The following is a 27,984-nucleotide window of genomic DNA, read 5'->3' as shown; positions in this document are numbered from 1 at the left end:
GAGGGTTAGATAGAGCACTAGGGGCTAGTGGAATCAAGGGATATGGGGAGAAGGCAGGCACGGGTTACTGATTGTGGATGATCAGCCATGATCACAATGAATGGCTCGAAGGACCAAATGGCCTCCTCCTGCACCTATTTTCTATGTTATGTTTCTATATAGAATCGTTTTTTATTGCACATTATCAACGGGTAACACATTCGTTTTGCATTTCCCATTTCCCACCATAAACGATACAAAAGAACACTTCACATGTATGATATCAAAATCGGTCACTCTGTACAACAACGCATGATACTTCATTATCTCTTGCCCATGTCAGAAATATATTGAATAGCAAATGCACGAAGAAACATCATTGCAGGTCATGAACATTTTAAGCTCGTCTTTTATTCAAGTTGATCCTCAACTGACTAACACTGACAGGACAGATTATTAAGGGGTTGGACACGTTAGAGGCAGGAAACATGTTCCCAATGTTGGGGGAGTCCAGAGCCAGGGGCCACAGTTTAAGAATAAAGGGGTAGGCCATTTAGAACAGAGATGAGGAAAAACTTTTTCAGTCAGAGAGTTGTGAATCTGTGGAATTCTCTGCCTCAGAAGGCAGTGGAGGCCAATTCTCTGAATGCGTCAAGAGAGAGCTAGATAGAGCTCTTAAAGATAGCGGAGTCAGAGGGTATGGGGAGAAGGCAGGAACGGGGTACTGATTGAGAATGATCAGCCATGATCACATTAAATGGCGGTGCTGGCTCAAAGGGCTGAATGGCCTCCTCCTGCACCTATTGTCTATTGAATATGTTTGTTTAAAATTCCTGATTGCTATTCTAACAAATGCACGTTCCGAATTCTTGATGGGACAACAGATGCAGCATTTTACATGAATTTAACAAAAAAACATTTTACTTTTTACATCAATTTACTCTCCTAACCGTTGTTACAGACCATATACGTTACTAACAGGATGCAGATACTGGTGTTTATGTTCTGCTGGGTGATATAAGTGGCAGATCTGACAGTGTTTTATCAAAATCAACCTCTATCTGTTTAAAATACATGGACAAATGTCCATTCGAAACACCAGGGAAAGCAATTACACTTGAGTACTGAAGTTTCCATTATTAACCCCACATCGTGCTGTTTCAACCCAATTTGCGTTGATATTAAGGCTTGGGTTTTCCATTTATAAAGCAGCCAAGTGTAATCGTCCAGACCAGGGGCCGTGATGGGTCCTGACACTGTGACCTAGGTAAACATTTCCTTGTTGATCCACATCAGGCTGCGCGTCTCGTTGGGCTTACACTCGTACTCGATCCTGCCAAAGCTGTTCCCCCACTGGCAGTGGTCGCGCTTGTGATAGTTGTAAAACTTCACCTGCCAAACCGTCTCAAAGGTGCCGATGTCCACGAACTGGGGAGAGAGAGAGGAGGGGGAGAGAGGGAGAGAGAGAGAGAGAGAGAGAGGAGGGGGAGAGAGGGAGAGAGAGAGGGGGAGAGAGAGAGAGAGGAGGGGGAGAGGGAGGGAGGGGGAGAGGGAGAGAGAGGGAGGGGGAGAGAGGGGGAGGGGGAGAGGGAGAGGGAGAGAGAGGGAGGGGGAGAGGGGGAGAGAGAGAGAGAGAGAGAGAGAGAGGAGGGGGAGAGAGGGAGAGAGAGAGAGGGAGGAGGAGAGAGGGGGAGGAGGAGAGAGGGGGAGGGGGAGAGGGAGGGAGGGGGAGAGAGAGGAGGGGGAGAGGAGGGAGAGAGAGAGGGGGAGGAGGAGAGAGGGGGAGGGGGAGAGGGAGGGAGGGGGAGAGGGAGAGGGAGAGAGAGGGAGGGGGAGAGAGAGAGGGGGAGGGGGAGAGGGAGAGGGAGAGAGAGGGAGGGGGAGAGAGGGAGGGGGAGAGAGAGAGGGGGAGGGGGAGAGGGAGAGGGGGAGGAGGAGAGAGGGGGAGGGGGAGAGGGAGGGAGGGGGAGAGGGAGAGGGAGAGAGAGGGAGAGAGAGAGAGAGAGAGAGAGGAGGGGGAGAGGAGGGAGAGAGAGAGGGGGAGGAGGAGAGAGGGGGAGGGGGAGAGGGAGGGAGGGGGAGAGGGAGAGAGAGAGAGAGAGAGAGAGGAGGGGGAGAGGAGGGAGAGAGAGAGGGGGAGGAGGAGAGAGGGGGAGGGGGAGAGGGAGGGAGGGGGAGAGGGAGAGGGAGAGAGAGGGAGGGGGAGAGAGAGAGGGGGAGGGGGAGAGGGAGGGGGACAGGAGGGGGAGAGGGAGAGGGAGGAGGAGGGGAGAGGGAGGAGGAGGAGGAGGGGGGGGAGAGGAGGATGAGAGGGAGGGGAGCGTGGTTGGGAGAAGGAAAGGGGAATAGCGAGAGAGAGTGGGAGAGGGAGGGGTAGTGGAGGGGGATGGATGGGGAGGGGAGGACGAAGGGCGGAGAGAGATAGAAGGAGGGGGAGAGGGAGAGAGAGGGGGCAGGGGAGAGGGAGGGGGAGGGATGGGGAGGGAGGGAGCAAGAGGGAGGTAGAGAGTGAGGAAAAGAGAGAGAGAGGGATGGGGAGAGGAAGAGGGGAGGAGAGGAGAGGAGAGACAGAGAGAGAGGGGGAGGAAGTGGAGGAGGGTTGGAGTGGGGGAGAGGGTGAGGGGGAGAGGGAGGGGTGGAGAAGGGAAGTGGAGAGAGGGAAAGAGGGAGGGAGAGGGAGAGGGTGGCAGAGGAGAGACCGAGGTGAGAGGGAGGGAGGGTGGGAGAGGCACAGAGAGAGAGAGAGAGAGAGAGAGAGTAGAGGGAGAGGGTGAGGCAGTGGAGAGCGGGAGAGGGGGGAGGGGGAGAGAGAAAAGAAAGTTCCAGTAAAACTGAAGGTTCACTGTAATGTTACATTTCAAAGCCAAATCAAAAGTCCAGACGCAAGAATTAAATGTTCCCAGAATGAGAGTGTAATTATATTAATGACAATGTTCCCTGAATTTATTAATACCAGTTCGCCAGTTGAATCATTCACGTTTACTTAGAATAAGATGAAATGCTCTCTTCTGAAGAAGGGTCCTGACCTGAAACGTCACCCATCCATGTTCTCCACAGATGCTGCCTGACCCGCTGAGTTACTCCAGCACTCTGTGAAACGTCACCCATCCATGTTCTCCACAGATGCTGCCTGACCCGCTGAGTTACTCCAGCGCTCTGTCAAACGTCACCTATCCATGTTCTCCGGAGAGGCTGCCTGACCCGCTGAGTTACTCCAGCACTCTGTGAAACGTCACCTATCAATATTCTCCACAGATGCTGCCTGACCCGCTGGGCGAAACGATCACAGAGCCTGCGCTTGGTCTCATTGTTTTTTGGTGTCGTTGTTCGGTGTAAATGAGCATCTGCACAGTTTGGTGGTAGGCAGAACGTGAGGTGCTGTTCGTCCAGCGTGACGTCACTCTGACAATGGAGGAGGCCCAGGACAGAAAGATCAGTGTGGGAATGGGAGGGGCAGTTATCTTTCTTTTGTGTCCGTCATCTATGTTTCAAATGTTGGGCCAGGCTCTTGCACGGTGGACAGCCTTCTCGTTCGCCACCGCTAGATCTTCCGGGCAGCGTTGTTCACCAAGAAGTGGGCATCTATGTAGGTGTGGCATGGATTGTACAGATGTTCCACATTCACATCCTGTGTCTGCCGCATCTGCAGAGCCCGCATCTGCTCATATTGGTCTTGCATCGGCCCACCCCTGCACAAAGCCTAGTGAGGGACTTCCAGGTCTTCCAGTCACATTGGCAGCTTTTTGTGGTGGTGGTGGTTTTCACTGCGTTTCTTTTCCCACAAGGCTGGTCTGGTTGATTGAGGAGACCGTGACAGTGGCTGGACCGTGTGAGGGGGAGCTGGAATGTTTCGCCACCGGGACATCCAGCAGGCCTCGGCATACGGAGGGCGAGGGTACTGTGAAACGGCCACCTAGTCTACGCTTGGTCTCGCCCTCTTGTAATTCATCCAAACCATAGGACTCCAAGCCTATTTGCAATTCATACTTTCTCACCCACTTAAGGCAGGCACAAAAGTGCCTCAGTAACTCAGTGGGTCAGGCAGCATCTGTGGAGAACACGGATAGGTGAAGTTTCACAGAGTGCTGGAGTAACTCAGCGGGTCAGGCAGCATCTGTGGAGAACATGGATAGGTGACGTTTCACAGAGTGCTGGAGTAACTCAGCGGGTCAGGCAGCATCTCAGGAGAACCTGAAACGTCTCGACCCGAAACGTCACCCATTACCTCTCTCCATAGATGCTGCCTGTCCCGCTGAGATACTCCAGCATTTTGTATCTACCTTTGGTGTAAACCAGCATCTGCAGTTCCTTTTGACACATGAATTTACTGAGAAATAAATGAATTTACTTTCTCAATTTTCCTTCTTGAAGTTGTAACTTTGGCCAACAGCTATGTCAAAGCTTCCGCTTTTTCTAAACTCTGAACGAAACTTCGATGGACACAGAGTGCTGGAGTAACTCAGCGGGTCAGGCAGCATCTCTGGAGAGAAGGAATGGGTGACGTTTCACAGAGTGCTGGAGCAACTCAGCGGGTCAGGCAGCATCTGTGGAGAACATGGATAGGTGACGTTTCACAAAGTGCCTCAGTAACTCAGCGGGTCAGGCAGCATCTGTGGAGAACATGGATAGGTGATGTTTCGGGTCGAGACCCTTCTTCAGACCCTTGCCCACCACTATTTTATTTTAATGCTATGCAATCTGGCAAAATTATTCCTGAAATTCCCGCAAAATGGGCATGTGTAAACTCTCGGTCTGAAGAAGGATCTTGATTTGAAACGTCACCCATTCCTTTTCTCCAGAGACGCTGCCTGACCCGCTGAGTTACTCCAATATTTTGTGTCTATCTTCGGTGTAAACCAGCATCTGCAGTTCCTTCCTGCACACTAAGTATTTAAGGTAACCCTTTTCCAAATAGGGATGATATCAGCCCTCCCTCTAAACATGAGAGTTAATAGCAATGTGCCATTGATACCGTTTTACAGGGGCGGTCACGGTGGCGCAGCGGTAGAGTTGCTGCCTTACAGCGAATGCAGCGCCGGAGACCAGGGTTCGATCCCGACTACGGGTGCCGTCTGTAAGGAGTTTGTACGTTCTCCCCGTGACCTGCGTGGGTTTTCTCCGAGATCTTCGGTTTCCTCCCACACTCCAAAGACGTGCAGGTTTGTAGGTTAATTGGCTTGGTAAATGTAAAAATTGTCCCTAGTGTGCGTAGGATAGTGTTAGTGTGCGGGGATCGCTGGTCGGCGCGGACCCGGTGGGCCGAAGATCCTGTTTCCGCGCTGTATCTCTAAACTAAACTAAATTTTACATTTGACCTGCCTTTAGCCGGATTAATCTTTTTTTTTTAAATCACTTGGTTTAAAGCTTACAACCCAGTGGTACGAATATTGATTTCTCTAACTTCAAGTAACCCTTGGCATTCCCTCTCTCTCCGTCCCTCCCCCAGCCTTGTTCTCCGACTGGTTTCACTGTCCTCCTGAATAATTTTCCTGTTTACATGCCTCGTTGTCACCTTCCCCTCAGCCAACATTGGACCGTTCTGCTTTGATCTGTCCTTTTCACACCTTAGCCTTCACCTTAGAACATGGATAGGTGACGTTTCACAGAGTGCCGGAGTAACTCAGCGGGTCAGGCAGCATCTCTGGAGAACATGGATGGGTGACGTTTCACAGAGTGCTGGAGTAACTCAGCGGGTCAGGCAGCATCTCTGGAGAACATGGATAGGTGACGTTTCACAGAGTGCTGGAGTAACTCAGCAGGTCAGGCAGGATCTCTGGAGAGAAGGAATGGGTGACGTTTTGGGGTCGAGACCCTGCTTCAGAAGGAGTCTTGGCGAACCGGTGACCCGGATTATTGAGTGAGGTCGGATTGTTGCATTGAGTAACCTGGATGTGGACTTGTAGTGGCTGCCGTTCCCCACTCTTGGTGTGAACGACTCCCTCTGTGTCGTAGACGCCGGTGTAGTTGACCGTTTGCGGGTCCCTCGAAGTCTCTTCCAGGGAGATGGGAATCGTGCCCACCAACATCGACCTGAAATCAATCACACAGAAAGAGGCCTTCTTCAGATATCTCGGCGTCTCAAGGGCAAGGTCTTACAAACAAACAAAGAGAGGGACAAAATGCTGGAGCAACTCAGCCCAACCCAAACCTGAATCGTCACCTATCCATGTTCCCCACAGATGCTGCCTGACCCGCTGAGTTACTCCAGCACTCTGTGAAACGCCACCCATCCGTGTTCTCCACAGATGCTGCCTGACCCGCTGAGTTACTCCAGCACTCTGTGAAACGTCACCTATCCGTGTTCTCCACAGATGCTGCCTGACCCGCTGAGTTACTCCAGCACTCTGTGAAACGCCACCTGTCCGTGTTCTCCACAGATGCTGCCTGACCCGCTGAGTTACTCCAGCACTCTGTGAAACGTCACCTGTCCATGTTCTCCACAGATGCTGCCTGACCCGCTGAGTTACTCCAGCACTCTGTGAAACGTCACCTGTCCATGTTCTCCACAGATGCTGCCTGACCCGCTGAGTTACTCCAGCACCTTTGGTACAAACCAGAGATAGACACAAAATGTTGGAGTAACTCAGCGGGACAGGCAGCATCTCTGGGGAACATTGATGTGGGGAACATACAGTGCATTCTGAAAGTATTCAGGCCCCTTCACTTTTTCCACATTTTGTTACGTTACAGGCTTAATTTAAAATGGATTAAATTCATTTTTTTAAATCCTCAATCTACACACAATACCCCATAATAATAAAGTGAAAACAGGTGTTTAGAAATGTTTGAAAAGTAATAAAAAATAAATAACTGAAATATCACATTTACATAAGTGTTCAGACCCTTTACTCAGTACTTTGTTGAGGCACCTTTGGCAGCGATTACAGCTTCAAGTCTTCTTGGGTATGATGCTACAAGCTTGGCACACCTGTATTTGGGTAATTTCTCCCATTCTTCTCTGCAGATCCTCTCAAGCTCTGTCAGGTTGGATGAGGAGCGTCGATGCACAGCTATTTTCAGGTCCCTCCAGAGATGTTCGATCGGGTTCAAGTCTGGGCTCTGGCTGGGCCACTCAAGGACATTCACAGACTTGTCACAAAGCCACTCCTGCGTTGTCTTGGCTGTGTGCTCAGGGTCGTTGTCCTGTTGGAAGGTGAACCTCTGCCCCAGTCTGAGGTCCAGAACGCTCTGGAGCAGGTTTTCATCAAGAATCTCTCTGTACTTTGCTCCGTTCATCTTTCCCTCGATCCTGACTAGTCTCCCAGTTCCTGCTGCTGAAAAACATCCCCATGCTGCCACCACCATGCTTCACCGTAGGTATGGTATTGGTCAGGTGATGAGTGGTGCCGCCTGGCATTCAGGCCAAAGAGTTCAATCTTGGTTTCATCAGACCAGAGAATCTTGTTTCTGATGGTCTGAGAGTCCTTTCGGTGCCTTTTGGCAAACTCCAAGTGGGATGTCATGTGCCTTTTACTGAGGACTGGCTTCCGTCTGGCCACTCTACCATAAAGTTCTGATTGGCGGAGTACTGCAGATATAGTTGCCCTTCTGGAAGGTTCTCCCATCTTCACAGAGGAACTCTGGAGCTCTGTCAGAGTGACCATCGGGTTCTTGGTCACCTCCCTGACCAAGGCCCTTCTCCCCCGATTGCTCGGTTTGGCCGGGCGGCCAGCTCTATGAAGAGACCTGGTGGTTCCAAAGTTCTTCCATTTAAGAATGACAGAGGCCACTGTGCTCTTCGGGACCTGCAATGCTACAGAAATTGCTTTATATCCTTCCCCAGATCTGTGCCTTGACACAATCCTGTCTCGAAGGTCCACGAACAATTCCTTCATCTTCGTGGCTTGGTTTTTTCTCTGACATGCACTGTCAACTGTGGGACCTTATATAGACAGGTGTGTGCCTTTCCAAATCATGTACAATCAATTTAATTTACCACTGGTGGACTCCAATCAAGTTGTAGAAACATCTCACGGATAATCAATGGAAACACGATGAACCAAGCTCAATAGTATAAGAAAATAACTGCAGATGCTGGTACAAATCGAAGGTATTTATTCACAAAATGCTGGAGTAACTCAGCAAGTCAGGCAGCATCTCGGGAGAGAAGGAATGGGAAAAGTCACCCATTCCTTCTCTCCCGAGATGCTGCCTGACCTGCTGAGTTACTCCAGCATTTTGTGAATAAGAACCAAGCTCAATTTTGAGTGTCATAGCAAAGGGTCTGAATACTTATGTAAATAGGATATTTCAGTTATTTCTATTTAATTACTTTGCAAAAATTTCTAAACACTTGTTTTCGCTTTTTCATTCTGGGGCATTGTGTTTAGATTGATGATTTAAATTTTTTTTTTAATCCATTTTAAAATGAGGCTGTAACGTAACAAAATGTGGAAAAAGTGAAGGGGTCTGAATACTTTCTGAATGCACAGTAAGGCAGCATCTCTGGAGAGAAGGAATGGGTGACGTTTCGGGTCATAGAAACATAGAAAATAGGTGCAGGAGTAGGCCATTCGGCCCTTCGAGCCTGCACCGCCATTCAATATCCAACTCAGTATCCCGTACCTGCCTTCTCTCCGTACCCCCGATCCCTTTAGCCACAAGGGCCACATCTAACTCCCTCTTAAATATAGCCAATGAACTGGCCTCAACTACCTTCTGTGGCAGAGAATTCCACAGATTCACCACTCTCTGTGTGAAAAAAAACTTTCTCATCTCGGTCCTAAAAGACTTCCCCCTTATCCTTAAACGGTGACCCCTGGTTCTGGACTTCCCCAACATCGGGAACAATCTTCCTGCATCTAGCCTGTCCAACCCCTTAAGAACAGGGTCGAGACCCTTCTTCAGACAATGGGTAGAAATAGATAATTTACACCTCCGGTGGGGAAGATGGGACTAATGTGTAACCATGGAAACATAGAAAATTGGTGCAGGAGTGGGCCATTCGGCCCTTTGAGCCAGCACCGACATTCAATGTGATCATGGCAGAGTATAAACACTCAGCTTTAGCGACAGGAAGAGCAGGGCTGTGATTACTGCAGAGATCTCTCTCTCTCTCTCTTTCTCTCTCTCTCTCTCTCTCTCTCTCTCTCTCTCTCTCTGTGGAATCTGTGTTTTCAAGAGGCGCCCACCTTCCATCTGTCTAACAATTAGGCAGCAATAACTTGCTCTGCAATCTGACTTGCACCTCGAATTAGCCAGCTTTTAGATTTTGTTTTGCTTTAGTTGCACGGGAATTAAAATAAATTGTATATATATATATATATATATATATGTGTGTGTGTGTGTGTGTGTGTGTGTGTGTGTGTGTGTGTGCGTGCATATATGTGTGTATGTATATATATATATACTAGACCAAGTGAACCCGTTGGGCCCAAACCTCTCCTGCATTGGTGCAGCACCCTCTCCTCCCCCCATCCCCTCCCCCCCCTCCCCTCCACCTCTCCCTTCCTCTCCCTCCCCCCTCCCCTCCACCTCTCCCTTCCTCTCCCTCCCTCCCTCCTCCCCTTCCCTTTCCTCTTCCCCTCTCCCCTCCCCCTCCTCTGTCCCTCCCCCCTCCCTCCCTAGGAGATAGATTTAAACTTTAAAATGTGAATAACTTTAAAAATATAACACCAATTTCAATGAAACTTCTTCCATTAGCACCAAAGGGACGACGGTGAGTGAGGTGGGCCTGAAATTGTCGCGCTATCGTGGACCGTTTTGGCTGTAGTTCAGGAACAAACAGACAAACAAACGAGGGTTTTAGTATATAGACCTTTATATATAATTTATTTTAATTCCCTTGTGCCTAAAGCTATATACACACACACACACACACACACACACACACACACACACATATGTATGTCTGAAGAAGGGTCTCGACCCGAATCGTCACCCATTCCTTCTCTCCTGAGATGCTGCCTGACCTGCTGAGTTACTCCAGCATTTTGTGAATAAATACCTTCGATTTGTACCAGCATCTGCAGTTATTTTCTTACACCCCCTTTCACAATTTTTAAATCTAATGGTATCTTATGGAGACCTATAATATATCTTATATATCTATAATATCATCTTGTACACGAATGTACATCCCTTGTATTGGAGACTGTGGCGTTACAACAGATTGCAGGGGACGCCGATTGACTGACAATTGGTTCCACCTTTGTCCAGGGTCTCAGCCTGTACAACGATGGGGGGTGTACAGGGAGTGCTTTCAGCAGCAGTGAGGCAGGACAGGGTGACCATCCAGATGACCAGGGGAGGGGGGGGATTTGCCCCAGGTACCCCGCCAGAGACTTGCCCCCCACCACCACCCCACCACCACCCTGACCTTCAGCTCTGCAGTACTCACTTGGCCGACACGACCCCTGGCTTCAGCACCACGTCCACCTTGTACTTGGCTCCAGTCAGCAGCTTGATGGTCCGGTTCTGGCTGAAGCGTTGCCCGTCCACTTTGAAATACACCGGCCCGTCGCCCGGCTGGATCTTCAGGGACACCCCTATTTTCACCAGGCTGGGAATCTCGCCCATGGTGGACCACGCACTGTGGGCGAGGTCTCTCAGGTGGGAGAGAGCTGGACCATGAAGGTGAGGTGGGGAGGGAGGGATGGATGGATGGGGGTTGTCAGATGGTGCGGTAAACCTTCAGTGCCAGCACAGGGCGCAGCAGCCCAGGACTACCCACCCACTTACATCAGCTAAATCCACTCTGATTGCACATTGTAAGTAATCCCCCCCCCCCCCTTTGCTGTACAATACAGCGACGTCAGCGCTGGGCGGCCGCTGTGATCCTCTGCCGACTGTGTTCAGTCAAGATGGCAAGCGATCCATCTCTCCCCGAGGGTATTTACTCCACACAACGCTGGAGTAACAACTCAGCAGGTCAGGCAGCATCTCAGGAGAGAAGGAATGGGTGGCGTTTCAAGTCGAGACCCTTCTTCAGACTGAAGTTATTCCAGCATTTTGTGAAATATATATGTGTATATAGTGTAAGAAAATAACTGCAGATGCTGGTACAAATCGAAGGTATTTATTCACAAAATGCTGGAGTAACTCAGCAGGACAGGCAGCATCTCTGGAGAGAAGGGATGGGGAACGTTTCGGGTCGAGACCCTTCTTCACACATTTCTTCACACAGAGAGTGGTGAATCTGTGGAATTCTCTGCCTCAGAAGGTAGTTGAGGCCAGTTCATTGGCTATATTTAAGAGGGAGTTAGATGTGGCCCTTTTTGCTAAAGGGATCAGGGGGTATGGAGAGAATGCAGGTACAGGCTACTGAGCTGGATGATCAGCCATGATCATATTGAATGGCGGTGCAGGCTCGAAGGGCCGAATGGCCTACTCCTGCACCTATTTTCTATGTTTCTATGTTTCTATGTTTCAGACTGAAGAAGGGTCTCGACCCGAAACATTCCCCATTCCTTCTCTCCAGATATATACATATACATATACATATACTATACATATATATATATATGTATAGTGTAAGAAAGTAACTGCAGGTGCTGGTACAAATCGAAGGTGTTTATTCACAAAATGCTGGAGTAACTCAGCAGGTCAGGCAGCATCTCAGGAGAGAAGGAATGGGTGACGTTTTGGGTCAAGACCCCTCTTCAGACTGGAGCGACTAGGCTTGTATACACTGGAATTTAGAAGGATGAGAGGAGATCTTATCGAAACGTATAAGATTATTAAGGGGTCGGACACGTTAGAGGCAGGAAACATGTTCCCAATGTTGGGGGAGTCCAGAACAAGGGGCCACAGTTTAAGCTCTATCTAACTCTCTTTTAAATTCATCCAGTGAATCAACCTCCACTGCCCTCTGTGGCAGAGAATTCCACAAATTCACAACTCTCTGGGTGAAAAAAACTTTCTTGTCACCTCAGTTTTAAAAGGATCATAAAAGGACTGGACAAACTTGATGCAGGAAAAAAAATGTTCCCAATGTTGGGGGAGTCCAGAACCAGGGGCCACACACAGTCTAAGAATAAAGGGGAGGCCATTTAAAACTGGGGTGAGAAGAATTTTTTACACCCAGAGAGTTGTGAATTTGTGGAATTCTCTGCCACAGAAGGCAGTGGAGGTCAATTCACTGGATGAATTTAAAAGAGAGTTAGATAGAGCTCTAGGGGTTAGTGGAATCAAGGAATATGGGGAGAAGGCAGGCACGGGTTACTGATTGTGGATGATCAGCCATGATCACAATGAATGGCGGTGCTGGATCGGATGGCCAAATGGCCTCCTCCTGCACCTATTTTCTATGTTTCTATAGACACAAAACGCTGGAGTAACTCAGCAGGTCAGGCAGCATCTCTGGAGGAAATGGAATGGGTGACGTTTCGGGTCGAAACGTAAATTTTGTCCTGTCATCTCTTAAGAGTACCTGTACATGAGTGCTTTATTTTAGAATGCTTTGATTTAGAACTAATTCTCCGATCATAGTTGTTCATGTACAAGGAAGGTGACTTCACGTGTTTATGGTGAAATGCTACATATACATTTAGAAACACACAAAGTAGGTGCAGGACTAGGCCATTCGGCCCTTCGAGCCAGCACCGCCATTCAATATGATCATGGCTGATCATCCACAATCAGTACCCCGTTCCTGCTTTTTCCCCATACCTTTTGGTTCCGTTAGCCCTAAGAGCAAACTCTCACTCTCTCTTGAAAACATCCAGTGAATTGGCCTTAACTGCCTTCTGTGCCAGAGAATTCCACAGATTCACAACTCTCTGGGTGAAAAGGTTATTCCTCATCTCAGTCCTAAATGGCCGACCCCTTATTCTTAAACTGTGACCCCTGGTTCCCCAAAATGGGGAACGTTTTTCCTGTATCTAGCCTGTCCAATCCCTTAAGAAATTTATATGTTTCTGTTAGATCTCCTCTCATCTTTCTAAATTCCAGTGAATATTAAGCACATGTATTCCATGGTGGCGCAGCGGTAGACAATAGACAATAGACAATAGACAATAGGTGCAGGAGGAGGCCATTTGGCCCTTCGAGCCAGCACCGCCATTCAATGTGATCATGGCTGATCATTCTCAATCAGTACCCCGTTCCTGCCTTCTCCCCATACCCCCTGACTCCGCTATCCTTAAGAGCTCTATCTAGCTCTCTCTTGAATGCATTCAGAGAATTGGCCTCCACTGCCTTCTGAGGCATAGAATGCCACAGATTTACAACTCTCTGACTGAAAAAGTTTTTCCTCATCTCCGTTCTAAATGGCCTACCCCTTATTCTTAAACTGTGGCCCCTGGCTCTGGATTCCCCCAACATTGGGAACATGTTTCCTGCCTCTAACGTGTCCAACCCCTTAATAATCTTATATGTTTCGATAAGGTCCCCTCTCATCCTTCTAAATTCCAGTGTATACAAGCCTAGTCGCTCCAGTCTTTCAACATATGACAGTCCTGCCATTCCGGGAATTAACCTAGTAAACCTACGCTGCACGCCCTCAAGTAGAGTTGCTGCCTTACATCGCCTACAGCGCCGGCGGCCAGTTAGTCTGACATCAGTGGTGGGGAAGATGCTGGAGTCAATTATAAAAGACGAAATTGCTGAGCATTTGGATAGCAGTAACAGGATCATTCCGAGTCAGCATGGATTTACGAAGGGGAAATCATGCTTGACAAATCTACTGGAATTTTTTGAGGATGTAACTAGGAAAATTGACAGGGGAGAGTCAGTGGATGTGGTGTACCTCGACTTTCAGAAAGCCTTCGACAAGGTCCCACATAGGAGATTAGTGGGCAAAATTAGAGCACATGGTATTGGGGGTTGGGTACTGACATGGATAGAAAATTGGTTGACAGACAGACAGAAAGCAAAGAGTGGGGATAAATGGGTCCCTTTCGGAATGGCAGGCAGTGACCAGTGGGGTACCGCAAGGTTCGGTGCTGGGACCCCAGCTATTTACGATATACATTAATGACTTAGATGAATGGATTAAAAGTACCATTAGCAAATTTGCAGATGATACTAAGCTGGGGGGTAGTGTGAATTGTGAGGAAGATGCAATAAGGCTGCAGGGTGACTTGGACAGGTTTTGTGAGTGGGCGGATACATGACAGATGCAGTTTAATGTAGATAAGTGTGAGGTTATTCACTTTGGAAGTAAGAATAGAAAGGCAGATTATTATCTGAATGGTGTCAAGTTAGGAAGAGGGGATGTTCAACGAGATCTGGATGTCCTAGTGCATCAGTCACTGAAAGGAAGCATGCAGGTACAGCAGGCAGTGAAGAAAGCCAATGGAATGTTGGCCTTCATAACAATAGGAGTTGAGTATAGGAGCAAAGAGGTCCTTCTGCAGTTGTACCGGGCCCTGGTGAGATCGCACCTGGAGTACTGTGTGCAGTTTTGGTCTCCAAATTTGAGGAAGGATATTCTTGCTATTGAGGGCGTGCAGCATAGGTTTACTAGATTAATTCTCGGAATGGCAGGACTGTCGTATGTTGAAAGGCTGGAGCAATTAGGCTTGTATACACTGGAATTTAGAAGGATGAGGGGGGATCTTATTGAAACATATAAGATAATTAGGGGATTGGACACATTAGAGGCAGGAAACATGTTCCCAATGTTGGGGGAGTCCAGAACAAGGGGCCACAGTTTAAGAATAAGGGGTAGGCCATTTAGAATGGAGATGAGGAAGAACGTTTTCAGTCAGAGAGTGGTGAAGGTGTGGAATTCTCTGCCTCAGAAGGCAGTGGAGGCCAGTTCGTTGGATGCTTTCAAGAGAGAGCTGGATAGAGCTCTTAAGGATAGCGGAGTGAGGGGGTATGGGGAGAAGGCAGGAACGGGATACTGATTGAGAGTGATCAGCCATGATCGCATTGAATGGCAGTGCTGGCTCGAAGGGCTGAATGGCCTACTCCTGCACCTATTGTCTATTGTCTATTGTCTATTGACTCGGGTTCCATCCCGACTACGGGTGCTGTCTGTACGGAGTTTGTACGTTCTCCCCGTGACCTGTGTGGGTTTTCTCCGAGATCTTCGGTTTCCTCCCACACTCCAAAGACGTGCAGGTTTGTAGGTTCATTGAATTGGTATAAGTGTAAATTGTCCCTAGTGTGTGTAGGATAGTGTTAATGTGCAGGGATCGCCGGTCGGCATGGACTCAGTGGGCTAAACTAAAGCAGACTAAACTAAACAAGGCTAATCGACCAATTATTTCACCATACACCGATCAGCCAAACAATTATGGCTACCTGCCTAATATGCTGTTGGTCCTCCGTGTGCAGCCCCATACGCAGCAGGGTACGATGCACTGTGTATTGCGACACATTCCTCCCGTGACCACCATTAACATTTTCTGTGACTTGTGCCACAGTCGACCTTCTGTCGGTTCGGACCAGACGGGATAGCCTTCATTGCCCTCGCGCATCGATGAGCCTTGGGCGCCCAACATCCTGTCTGTCGCCGGTTTGTGGTTTGTCCCTCCTCGGACCACTGTCGGTCGGTACTCACCACTGCTGACCGGGAGCACCCCACAAGCCTTGCCGTTTCAGAGATGCTCTGACCCAGTCGTCTGGCCAGAACAATTTGGCCCTTGTGAAAGTCGCTCAGGTCTTTACTCCTGCCCATTTCTCCTGCATCCAACACATCAACTTCAAGAACTGACTGTTCACTTGCTGCCTAATATATCCCACCCCTTGACAGGTGCCATTGTGACAAGATAACCAATGTGATTCACTTCGCCTGTCAGTGGTCGTAATGTTTTGGCTGACCGGTGTATGGTTAACTTGTATTTGGGGGGAATAAAACCCTTATTATAAAATCTCCTCGAGCCTCCTATATAATCCCAAGCCACATCTCTTAGATAGCAGCGGCAGGGGAATTAAACGTGCTGGCAACATCCAACTGGATTAAGAAATGTGCAGCTGCCAGTGATTTTAAATCAGCCATGATGCGTCCTTACAGGCCTCAAAATCAAAGCTGAAATGAGACATTCCCTGTGATTCCTGATTCTTCCAATTCCAACCATATCATCAGCAGAATTTTCAAAAGCAAGGACTGATAAATAATAATATAATAATAATAATATATTTATTTTATATAGCGCCTTAACACATGCACAAAGCGCTTTACAAATACAATTAACATAGAAACAAACAGACAAACTATCCTGACGGAAAAGCGGCGAATACTCAACGCCAGCGTCCTCTCACGTCAGGGTCCGGCAGTAGACATTAAAGAACACAAGACACACAGATACAATTTTTTACACAAAACAGCCATCACAGTGATTGCTCTAGGCATACCCTCACTGTGATGGAAGGCAAAGTCTTATCTCCTCCTCGTTCTTCTCCCGTGGCGCCACGAGGCGATCGAGGCTCCCAACCCCTTGAAGCCCCCACCGGGCGATGGAAAGTCCCAGGGCCGAGCCGAGCAGGCCGATGAAAGTTCTGAGCCCCCACCGGGCGATGGAAAATGCCGCGGCCGAGCCACGCAGGGCGATGAGAGTCCTGAGCCCCCACCAGGCGATGTAAAGTGCTGCGGCCGAGCCACGCAGGGTGATGAAGGGCCTGCGGGCGGGTTGATCGTGCCTCGTGCTTCGGGGCGGTCGAAGCTGCTGCGGCTGGAGCTCCCAAAAGCCGGTCGCCAGCCAGGGACCTGCGAACTCCAGATGTTGCGGTCTGCAGGGCCCAACGGCCGAAGCCTCCGAGATGGTAAGTCCAGGCCCTGCGACCGGAGTCTTCGAGGTCGATCCCAGCTGGAGGCCGCCGACTCCACGATGTTAGGCCGTTGCGCGAACGGAGATACGACACGGTAAAGGTCGCATCTCCGTTGAGGAGGAGATTTAAAAAAAGGTTTCCCCCAACCCCCCCACCACCCCCCTACATACACAGAATTAAAAATAAAACAAAACGTACATTTAACATCAACAATGACAAAAAAACACCAAAAAAAACGGAGAGACTGCCGGTGAGCCACAGCTGCAGAACACAGCCACGCCCCACTGGGCAGGATAACGTGTACCTGGTTTGCAGTAGGTAAGACCGCCAAAACCAACCTGATCTCCCAGTTGCTGGACACTTTAACTCTCCTTCCCAGTCCCACTCTGACCTTTCTGTCCTCGGTCTCCTCCATTGTCATGGTGAGGCGAAACGCAAATTGGAGGAACAGCATCTCATATTTCGCTTGGACAGCTTTCAGTCCACTGGTATGAGTTGTGATTTCTCTCACTTCAAGTAGCCCCGGCATTCCCTCTCTCTCTACCCCTCCCCCACCCAAGTCGCACCAGCTTCTCGTTCTCACCCAGCAAACAGCTAACAATGGCCTGTTTCTTTTATCATCGTTACTTTTTTGCATATCTTTCATTCATTGTTCTTTATCTCTTTACATCATCGGCCATATCTCTCATCTAATGTGTTGTACAACATGCACACGTGCTAGTGAATTTAGGAAATACAGAATTTATGGTGGCACAGTTGTACAGCGAGCTGCCTTACAGCCCCAGAGACCTGGATTTGATACTGATCACGGGTGCTGCCTGCACAAAGTTTGCACGTTCTCCCCGTGACCTGCGTGGGTTTTCTCTGGGTGCTCCGGTTTCCTCCCACACTCCAAAGACAACATGAGTCGCATTTCCTCGACACCCTTCATCTCCCTCTGAGATGCAGGGAGGCATGTCCTGTACGGGCTCCTCCTCCACACCCTGCACTTCCTCGCCCTGGTCCACCGTCCGGACACTAAGTGGCGGTCGGTGTTGCCTTCCGGTCGCAAGGTGACCCCGCGGTGGGGGTCCCTCTACGCAGGAATTCTGCCCCTCTCCATCGGGGACCTGGGGTGGAAGGTACTGCACCGAGGAGTCCCCTGCAACCTGTTCCTCGCGCGGTTCACAGACTCGCCAGCCGCCTGCCACTTTTGCGGGTTGGAAGAGTCTGTGTACCACGTGTACATGGAGTGTGTGAGGTTGCAGCCCCTGTTCCAATATCTAAAGGGGCTGCTCCTTGCTTTTTGGCTGCATTTTTCACCCACCATCCTCATCTTTGGACACCCTGTGCGTAGGGGAGAGGGTAGGGGGGGCCGAAGATGTCCTTGTTGGGTTGCTCCTGGGCCAGGCCAAGCTGGCCATCCGCGACTCACGGCGCCAGGCGGAAGAGGGCTCTGCCCGAGCCAGCTGCCTGCCCCTTTTCCGAGGTTACGTCCGTGCCAGGGTGGTGTTGGAGAGGGACTACGCGCTGTCCACGGGCACCCTGGAGGATTTCCGGGACCGCTGGGCACCGCGGGGGATTGGATGTATCCTGGATGGGGATTGTAATATAATTGTATAATAGTTTCAATAGGTATATTTGTTTGTATAATATTCTGGTGGTGGGTTCTGTTTTGGTTTTATTGTATTGTATATATTATTTTAATATTTGAATAAATATTTTTGATTAAAAAATTTTTTTTTTTTAAAAATATATATTTTTTAAAAATATTTTTTTTTTAAAAAAACACTCCAAAGACGTGCAGGTTTGTACGTTAATTGGCCCTCTGTAAATTGTAAAATTGACACTGGTGTGTAGGATAGTGCTCGTGTACGGGGAGATCGCTGGTCAGCACAGACTCGGTGGGCTGAAGGGCCTGTTTCTGCGCTGTACTTCTGAAACTGAAAACGAAACTAAAAGACATGAATGTTTGATACGGTGCTGCCTGCCCTCCACAATGACATAGTACTGGTATTGGTATTGGTTTATTGTTGTCACATGTATCAAAATGCAGTGAAAAACCTTTGCTTGTTATTTAGTCAAATCATACACTGGAGTCATAGAGTGATACAGTGTGGAAACAGGCCCCTCATAGAGTCACAGAGTGATACAGTGTGGAAACAGGCCCTTCATAGAGTCATAGAGTGATACAATGTGGAAACAGGCCCTTCGGCCCAACTCCCCCACACCGGCCAACAATGTCCCAGCTACACCAGTCCCACCTGCCTGCGTTTGGTCCATATCCCTCCAAACCTGTCCTATCCATGTACCTGTCCAACTGTTTCTTAAATGATGGGATAGTCCCAGCCTCAACTACCTCCTCTGGCAGCTCGTTCCATACACCCACCACCCTCTGTGTGAAAAAGTTACCCCTCAGGTTCCTATTAAATCTTATCCCCGTCACCTTGAACCTATGTCCTCTGGTCCTCGATTCCCCTACTCTGGGCAAGAGACTCTGTGCATCTACCCGATCTATTCCTCTCATGATTTTGTACACCTCTATAAGATCTCCCCTCATCCTCCTGCGCTCCATGGAATAGAGACCCAGCCTGCTCAACCTCTCCCTGTAGCTCACACCCTCTGGTCCTGGCAACATCCTCGTGAATCTTTTCTGAACCCTGTCAAGCTTGACAATATCTTTCCTATAACATGGTGCCCAGAACTGAACCTGTACGTCTTTGGACTGTGTGAGGAAACCGAAGACCTCGGAGATCTTGTAGGTTAATCTTAGTAAATGTAAGAATCGTCCCTAGTGGGCATGGGATAATGTCGGTGTGGTCGGCGCAGACTCGGTGGGCCATAGGACCGGCTTCCGCGCCGTATCTCTAAACTAAATTAAACAGGGTCGAGACTTGGGAAGTCTCTTTCAAAACTGGAGAACATGGATAGGTGACGTTTCCCAGAGTGCTGGAGTAACTCAGCGGGTCAGGCAGCATCTCTGGAGAACATGGATAGGTGACGTTTCACAGAGTGCTGGAGTAACTCAGCGGGTCAGGCAGCATCTGTGGAGAACATGGATAGGTGACGTTTCCCAGAGTGCTGGAGTAACTCAGCGGGTCAGGCAGCATCTCTGGAGAACATGGATAGGTGACGTTTCCCAGAGTGCTGGAGTAACTCAGCGGGTCAGGCAGCATCTGTGGAGAACATGGATAGGTTTACTGACCCAAAAGGAAGCCTATGCATGTTCTCCAGAGATGCTGCCTGACCCGCTGAGTTTTGAAAGAGACTTCACCAGTCCTGAAGAAGGGTCTCGACCTGAACGTCACCCGTTCCTTCTCTCCAGAGATGCTGCCTGTCCCGCTGAGTTACTCCAGCGTTTTGTGTCTATCTTTTTTTATGATGAGACTGACCATTGATTTATAAGAAAATAACTGCAGATGCTGGTACAAATCGAAGGTATTTATTCACAAAATTCTGGAGTAACTCAGCAGGTCAGGCAGCATCTCAGGGTGACGTTTCAGGTCGAGACCCTTCTTCAGACTGACCATTGATTTACTCACTTCAGCGGGTACCTAGTTCAAAACTGCATGGACTGTGTCGGTCTACACACACACCAGACTTTCGGAATAAGATGCCAAGCTAAAGGGCTAGGCTTGTATATACTGGAGTGGAGCGACTAGGCTTGTATACACTGGAGTGGAGCGACTAGGCTTGTATATACTGGAGTGGAGCGACTAGGCTTGTATACACTGGAGTGGAGCGACTAGGCTTGTATATACTGGAGTGGAGCGACTAGGCTTGTATACACTGGAGTGGAGCGACTAGGCTTGTATACACTGGAGTGGAGCGACTAGGCTTGTATACACTGGAGTGGAGCGACTAGGCTTGTATACACTGGAGTGGAGCGACTAGGCTTGTATACACTGGAGTGGAGCGACTAGGCTTGTATACACTGGAGTGGAGCGACTAGGCTTGTATACACTGGAGTGGAGCGACTAGGCTTGTATACACTGGAGTGGAGCGACTAGGCTTGTATACACTGGAGTGGAGCGACTAGGCTTGTATACACTGGAGTGGAGCGACTAGGCTTGTATACACTGGAGTGGAGCGACTAGGCTTGTATACACTGGAGTGGAGCGACTAGGCTTGTATATACTGGAGTGGAGCGACTAGGCTTGTATACACTGGAGTGGAGCGACTAGGCTTGTATACACTGGAGTGGAGCGACTAGGCTTGTATACACTGGAGTGGAGCGACTAGGCTTGTATACACTGGAGTGGAGCGACTAGGCTTGTATACACTGGAGTGGAGCGACTAGGCTTGTATACACTGGAGTGGAGCGACTAGGCTTGTATACACTGGAGTGGAGCGACTAGGCTTGTATACACTGGAGTGGAGCGACTAGGCTTGTATACACTGGAGTGGAGCGACTAGGCTTGTATACACTGGAGTGGAGCGACTAGGCTTGTATACACTGGAGTGGAGCGACTAGGCTTGTATACACTGGAGTGGAGCGACTAGGCTTGTATACACTGGAGTGGAGCGACTAGGCTTGTATACACTGGAGTGGAGCGACTAGGCTTGTATACACTGGAGTGGAGCGACTAGGCTTGTATATACTGGAGTGGTGCGACTAGGCTTGTATACACTGGAGTGGAGCGACTAGGCTTGTATATACTGGAGTGGTGCGACTAGGCTTGTATACACTGGAGTGGAGCGACTAGGCTTGTATATACTGGAGTGGTGCGACTAGGCTTGTATACACTGGAGTGGAGCGACTAGGCTTGTATATACTGGAGTGGAGCGACTAGGCTTGTATACACTGGAGTGGAGCGACTAGGCTTGTATACACTGGAGTGGAGCGACTAGGCTTGTATACACTGGAGTGGAGCGACTAGGCTTGTATACACTGGAGTGGAGCGACTAGGCTTGTATATACTGGAGTGGAGCGACTAGGCTTGTATATACTGGAGTGGAGCGACTAGGCTTGTATATACTGGAGTGGAGCGACTAGGCTTGTATACACTGGAGTGGAGCGACTAGGCTTGTATACACTGGAGTGGAGCGACTAGGCTTGTATACACTGGAGTGGAGCGACTAGGCTTGTATACACTGGAGTGGAGCGACTAGGCTTGTATACACTGGAGTGGAGCGACTAGGCTTGTATACACTGGAGTGGAGCGACTAGGCTTGTATACACTGGAGTGGAGCGACTAGGCTTGTATACACTGGAGTGGAGCGACTAGGCTTGTATACACTGGAGTGGAGCGACTAGGCTTGTATACACTGGAGTGGAGCGACTAGGCTTGTATACACTGGAGTGGAGCGACTAGGCTTGTATACACTGGAGTGGAGCGACTAGGCTTGTATACACTGGAGTTTAGAAGGATGAGAGGGGATCTTATTGAAACGTATAAGATTATTAAGGGGTTGGACACATTAGAGGCAGGAAACATGTTCCCAATGTTGGGGGAGTCCAGAACCAGGGGCCACAGTTTAAGAATAAGGGGTAGGCCATTTAGAACGGAGATGAGGAAAAACTTTTTCAGTCAGAGAGTTGTGAATCTGTGGAATTCTCTGCCTCAGAGGGCAGTGGAGGCCAATTCTCTGAATGCATTCAAGAGAGAGCTAGATATAGCTCTTAAGGATAGTGGAGTCAGGGGGCATGGGGAGAAGGCAGGAACGGGGTACTGATTGAGAATGATCAGCCATGATCACATTGAATGGCGGTGCTGGCTCGAAGGGCCAAATGGCCTCCTCCTGCACCTATTGTCTATTGTCTATTGTCTATTGACTGACAGCGGTCTATCTGCTCACGGCAGGGAGGCAGCTTCACAGTGACGTGCAGGTGCAGGATCTAATCTCTATCCCCGCAGCTGTGACGAGACGCCAGCCAGCATTTCCTTCCTCCCCTCATCACCCCAGAGCGCCACCTCTCACGCAAGCTCGGCCGCTGCGCAATGTGGAGGAGGTCTCTTTCCTGGGCGTCGCCGTACAACGCCACAGCAGCAAAGGAACAGACAGTGCAGGCTGGCGCCCTGACCGATCGTCACCCGACCCAGCATGGAGGTGGAAGCCAAGGTGATCAGAGAGGGTTACCTCGTCAAAAAGGTAGGGCTGATCGGTCGGAGCAATGTCCGCTTTTGTTACAGTTTCTGTTGTGAGGTTTCGGTGGGAAGTCCCGCTAACCGTAGCACTTTCTACATGACGTTGCAAGGGTACGAAGCCACAACCGGCAATGTGTTGGAGGCAGGAACAAAGTGCTGGAGCAACTCAGCGGGACAGGCAGCCTCTCTGGAGAGAGGGGGCCGAAACCCTTCTTCAGACCCTGAAACGTCACCCATTCCTTCTCTCCAGAGATGCTGCCTGACCCGCTGAGTTGCTCCAGCACTCTGTGGAACAGTCACCTATCCATGTTCTCCAGAGATGCTGCCTGACCTGCTGAGTTACTCCAGCACTCTGTGAAACGTCACCTATCCATGTTCTCCACAGATGCTGCCTGACCCGCTGAGTTACTCCAGCACTCTGTGAAACGTCACCTATCCATGTTCTCCACAGATGCTGCCTGACCCGCTGAGTTACTCCAGCACTCTGTGAAACGTCACCTATCCATGTTCTCCACAGATGCTGCCTGACCCGCTGAGTTACTCCAGCACTTTATGTGTGTGTATGTTTCTTTTGGCATCTGTTTCTTCACATCTAGTTGTAACATGAATGATTATGAAGTGCCGGTGTGAGCATGTATCCTGGTGAGAAGTTTGTACACTCTGGTTTACAGGGCACCCTAAGAGGGTCTTTCAGCAATCTCAAACCATTGACTCTTATTTCTGCAAATTCTAGCTTTTCACAGTTCACAACTTCACCAATTATAGGAGTAGAATTAGGCCATTCGGCCCATCGAGTCCACTCCCCCATTCAATCAATGGCTGATCTCCGCCACTCCATCCCATTCTCCTGCCTTCCCCCCATAACCCTTGACACCCGTTCTAATCAAGAATTTGTCTATCACTGCCTTAAAAATATCCACTGACTTGGCCTCCACAGCCCTCTGTGGCAATGAGTTCCACAGATTCACCACCCATTTTAAAAAAGCTCTTTTCCAATTCTGGTCAGACCCGAATATGGGGAAATCGTGATCACATCAAACTAAGGTTTCAAAGGTCTTTTATTGTCGCGTGTACCAATTACGGTACAGTGATATTGCAATTACCACACAGCCATACCAAAAAATAAAGCACCAAGACACACAACTGCATAAAAGTTAACATAAACATCCACCACAGCAGATTCCCCACATTCCTCACTGTGATGGAAGTCTAATGCCAGTCTATTGTCTATTACAGTCTACAGTCTACAGTCTATTAGTCTATTGTCTAAACTTTTTCCCTCTGTATTGAGTGTGTGCAGTGTTGGAGTCTGTACACCAGAATATGTGGAATTCTCTGCCTCAGAAGGCAGTGGAGGCCAATTCTCTGAATGCATTCAAGAGAGAGCTAGATAGCGCTCTTAAGGATAGCGGAGTCAGGGGGTATGGGGAGAAGGCAGGAACGGGGTACTGATTGTGGATGATCAGCCATGATCACATTGAATGGCGTTGCTGGCTCGAAGGGCCGAATGGCCTACTCCTGCACCTATTGTCTATTGTCTTAATGTAGATAGACACAAAAAGCTGGAGTAACAAAGTTGCTGCCTGTCCTGCTGAGTTACTCCAGCTTTTCGTGTCCGTCTTCGGTTTGAAACCAGCAACAGCAGTTCCTTCTTAATTCAGGAAGAAAAACTGCAGATGCTGGTTAAAATTCGAAGGTAGACGCAAAATGCTGGAGTAATTCAGCGGGTCAGGCAGCATCTCTGGAGAGAAGGAACGGGCGACGTTTCGGGTCGAGACCCTTCTTCAGACTGGAGAAGGGTCTCGACCCGAAACGTCACCCGTTCCTTCTCTCCAGAGACGCTGCCTGACCCACTGAGTTACTCCAGCATTTTGCGCCTACCTTCTTAATGTAGACTTGGTCAACTTTCTGTTGACCGGGGGAGTCAAGGGTCGTTGTCCTTGGCGGGTTTGCAAGTTTTGGCAAACAGAACTAAAGTGTGCCCAATGTGCAGTGAGTCGTATCTGGAGTCAAGGCAGGAAATGGTGAGGCTTTGAGCTTTGTGAGGCAGTAACTTCCGAGTTACTCACACACAGAGAGACGGTGGAGTGCGAAACAAAGCCCCCTTCACGTTCGACCTCTCCGGTTCTGGTCGATTACCGTGCAAACACCTCATATACACTGGAATTTAGAAGGATGAGGGGGGATCTTATTGAAACATATAAGATAATTAGGGGATTGGACACATTAGAGGCAGATAACATGTTCCCAATGTTGGGGGAGTCCAGAACAAGGGGCCACAGTTTAAGAATAAGGGGTAGGCCATTTAGAACGGAGATGAGGAAGAACTTTTTCAGTCAGAGGGTGGTGAAGGTGTGGAATTCTCTGCCTCAGAAGGCAGTGGAGGCCAGTTCGTTGGATGCTTTCAAGAGAGAGCTGGATAGAGCTCTTAAGGATAGCGGAGTGAGGGGGTATGGGGAGAAGGCAGGAACGGGGTACTGATTGAGAGTGATCAGCCATGATCGCATTGAATGGCTGAATGGCCTACTCCTGCACCTATTGTCTATTGTCTATTGTCTATTGTCTATTGTTATCTATCTCGCGCAGGTCGGAGTGAGTAGAGGAGTGATTACATTTTGAAGTGGGCCTTTTTGACAAGTTGAGGAGATCTAGTTGCTCAATCCCCTTTTTAAATGAGCTAAAGAGAAATAAGAAGAACTTTTCGCCAACTGCTCCCACACCCCCCTCCCCTCCTCCTTAAACGCACCAACTAAACTGGGTGCTGTGTGCAGGAAGGAACTGCAGATGCTGGTTTAAACCGAAAATAGACACAAAAAGCTGGAGTAACTCAGCGGGTCAGGCAGCATCTCTGGAGAGAAGGAATGGGTGACGTTTCGGGTCAATAGACAATAGACAATAGGTGCAGGAGGAGGCCATTCAGCCCTTCGAGCCAGCACCGCCATTCAATGTGATCATGGCTGATCATTCTCAATCAGAATGATTGAGACCCTTCTTCAGACTGATGTCAGGGGAGGGGGCGGGACAGAGATAAAACATAGTCGGAGACAGTAAGACCGGTGGGAGATCTGGGAAGTGGGAGCGGGATGGAGAGAGAGGGAAAGCAGGGGCTATTTAAAGTTAGAGAAGTCAATGTTCATACCGAAGGTAGATGCAAAAAGCTGGAGTAACTCAGCGGGTCAGGCAGCATCTGTGGAGAACATGGATAGGTGACGTTTCACAGAGTGCTGGAGTAACTCAGCGGGTCAGGCAGCATCTGTGGAGAACATGGATAGGTGACGTTTCACAGAGTGCTGGAGTAACTCAGCGGTCAGGCAGCATCTCTGGAGAGAAGGAATGGGTGATGTTTCGGGTCAAGACCGTTCCTCAGCGCTGCCTGGGTGAGAGGGTATGAGCTACAAGGAGAAATTGGACACACTTTGGATTGTTTTCTCTGGAGCGCCCTGGGGTTGAGGAGAAACTTGATAGAAATTGGCATAGATCGCGTTAACAGTCAGAACCCAGGGTAGATTGTCAAAAACTATAGGGCATAGCTTTAACATGAGAGTGGCAAAGTTTAAAGCAGACGTGCGGGGCAATGTTCTTTACACCATCTAGGTTAGTGTCTGGAATTTGCTGCCAGGGGTGGTGGTTAGATATAGATTATGTGCAGGGAGAGATTAATTTAATAGACAATAGACAATAGGTGCAGGAGGAGGCCATTCGGCCCTTCGAGCCAGCACCGCCATTCAATGTGATCATGGCTGATCATTCTCAATCAGTACCCCGTTCCTGCCTTCTCCCCATACCCCCTGACTCTGCTATCCTTAAGAGCTCTACCCAGCTCTCTCGAATGCATTCAGAGAATTGGCCTCCACTGCCTTCTGAGGCAGAGAATTCCACAACATCATAACATCATAAGTGAGAGGAGCAGAATTAGGCCATTCGGCCCATCAAGTCTACTCCGCCATTCAATCGTGGCTGATCGATCTCTCCCTCCCAACCCCATTCTCCTGCCTTCTCTCCATAACCCCTGACACCCGCACTAATCAAGAATCTACCTATCTCTGCCTTAGAAGTATCCACTGACTTGGCCTCCACAGCCGTCTGTGGCAAAGAATTCCACAGATTCACCACCCTCTGACTGAAGAAATTCCTCCTCATCTCCTTCCTAAAAGAACGCCCTTTAATTGAGGCTGTGACCTCTGGTTCTAGACTCTCCCACTAGTGGAAACATCCTCTCCACATCCACTCTATCCAGGCCTTTCACTGTTCTGTATGTTTCAATGAGTTCCCCCATCTTCATGGCATCATATTCAGCACAGACATTGTGATCCAAAGGACCCGATCCTGGACTGTACTGTCCTATGTTCTACGTTCCTATCACTGTAGCTCAGTTTAGTTTAGTTTAGTTTAGAGATACAGTGCGGAAACAGGCCCTTCGGCCCACCGACCAGCGATCATCCCGTACACTAATACTATCCTACACACGCTAGAGATAATTTACAATCTTTACCGAAGCCAATTAGCCTACAAACCTGTACGTCTTTGGAGTGTGGGAGGAAACCGGAGCACCCGGAGAAAACCCACGCAGGTCACGGGGGGAACGTGCAAACTCCGTACAGACAGCGCCCACAGTCGGGATGGAACCCGGGTCTCTGGCGCCGTGAGGCAGCAGCTCTACCCGCTGCGCCACTGTTGGAGAATGACAAAATTGAAGCATACAGTAAGAACCACTCAAGAGCTTTAATCTGATCTGAATTTGAGTCTGAATATCAAGGATAGGTAATCAGATCCTGCAGCTTTTTTGTGTCTATCTTTGGTTTAAACCAGCATCTGCAGTTCCTTCCTGCGCGGTCAGATTAATCACAGTCTGTGGCGCAATTTCAGGGCAAATGTTACAAGCACAAGAAGGGCCAAAGGATTATGGGTGATGATGGAATATCATATTTAGCTTTACTGTTCTCACGTGATCCAAAGTGCCCTGATCAGCTTTGTTTTGCTTGCTATCCCGTCAGATCAGCTGGAAAGGGTACAGAGAAGATCTACGAGGATGTTGCCGGGACTAGAGGGTGTGAGCTACAGGGAGAGGTTGAGCAGGCTGGGTCTCTATTCCATGGAGCGCAGGAGGATGAGGGGTGATCTTATAGAGGTGTATAAATTCATGAGGGGAATTGATCGGGTAGATGCACAGAGTCTCTTGCCCAGAGTAGGTGAATCGAGGACCAGAGGACATAGGTTCAAGGTGAAGGGGAAAAGATTTAATAGGAATCTGAGGGGTAACCTTTTCACACAAAGGGTG

At 49.2% G+C, this 27,984-nt stretch overlaps 2 protein-coding genes across 2 annotated transcripts in view; one reads left to right on the top strand and one right to left on the bottom strand.

The window, feature by feature from the left end:
* Positions 1-370: 370 nt before the first annotated feature.
* cnrip1b (cannabinoid receptor interacting protein 1b) lies at positions 371-10,709 on the bottom strand. The gene is made up of 3 exons (XM_078405667.1): positions 10,319-10,709; positions 5,865-6,009; positions 371-1,407 (listed from the first exon to the last, which is right to left on the bottom strand). Exons 1-3 carry the CDS (start codon positions 10,495-10,497, stop codon positions 1,243-1,245), a joined length of 489 nt encoding a protein of 162 aa, XP_078261793.1. The 5' UTR covers positions 10,498-10,709; the 3' UTR covers positions 371-1,242.
* Positions 10,710-22,476: 11,767 nt separating this feature from the next.
* plek (pleckstrin) overlaps positions 22,477-27,984 on the top strand; it is a 44,278-nt gene continuing 38,770 nt past the window's right edge. Inside the window, exon 1 of the mRNA XM_078405666.1 lies at positions 22,477-22,710. Within this exon, the coding sequence (XP_078261792.1) occupies positions 22,663-22,710 (48 nt within the window). The 5' untranslated portion in view covers positions 22,477-22,662. The remainder of the gene's footprint in view (positions 22,711-27,984) is intronic.

The sequence above is a fragment of the Rhinoraja longicauda genome, chromosome 9 (genome assembly GCF_053455715.1).
Source record: "Rhinoraja longicauda isolate Sanriku21f chromosome 9, sRhiLon1.1, whole genome shotgun sequence".
Lineage (NCBI taxonomy): Eukaryota > Metazoa > Chordata > Chondrichthyes > Rajiformes > Arhynchobatidae > Rhinoraja > Rhinoraja longicauda.
Note: the sequence above shows the minus strand (reverse complement) of the source record. Positions and strands in the feature narration are given on the sequence as shown.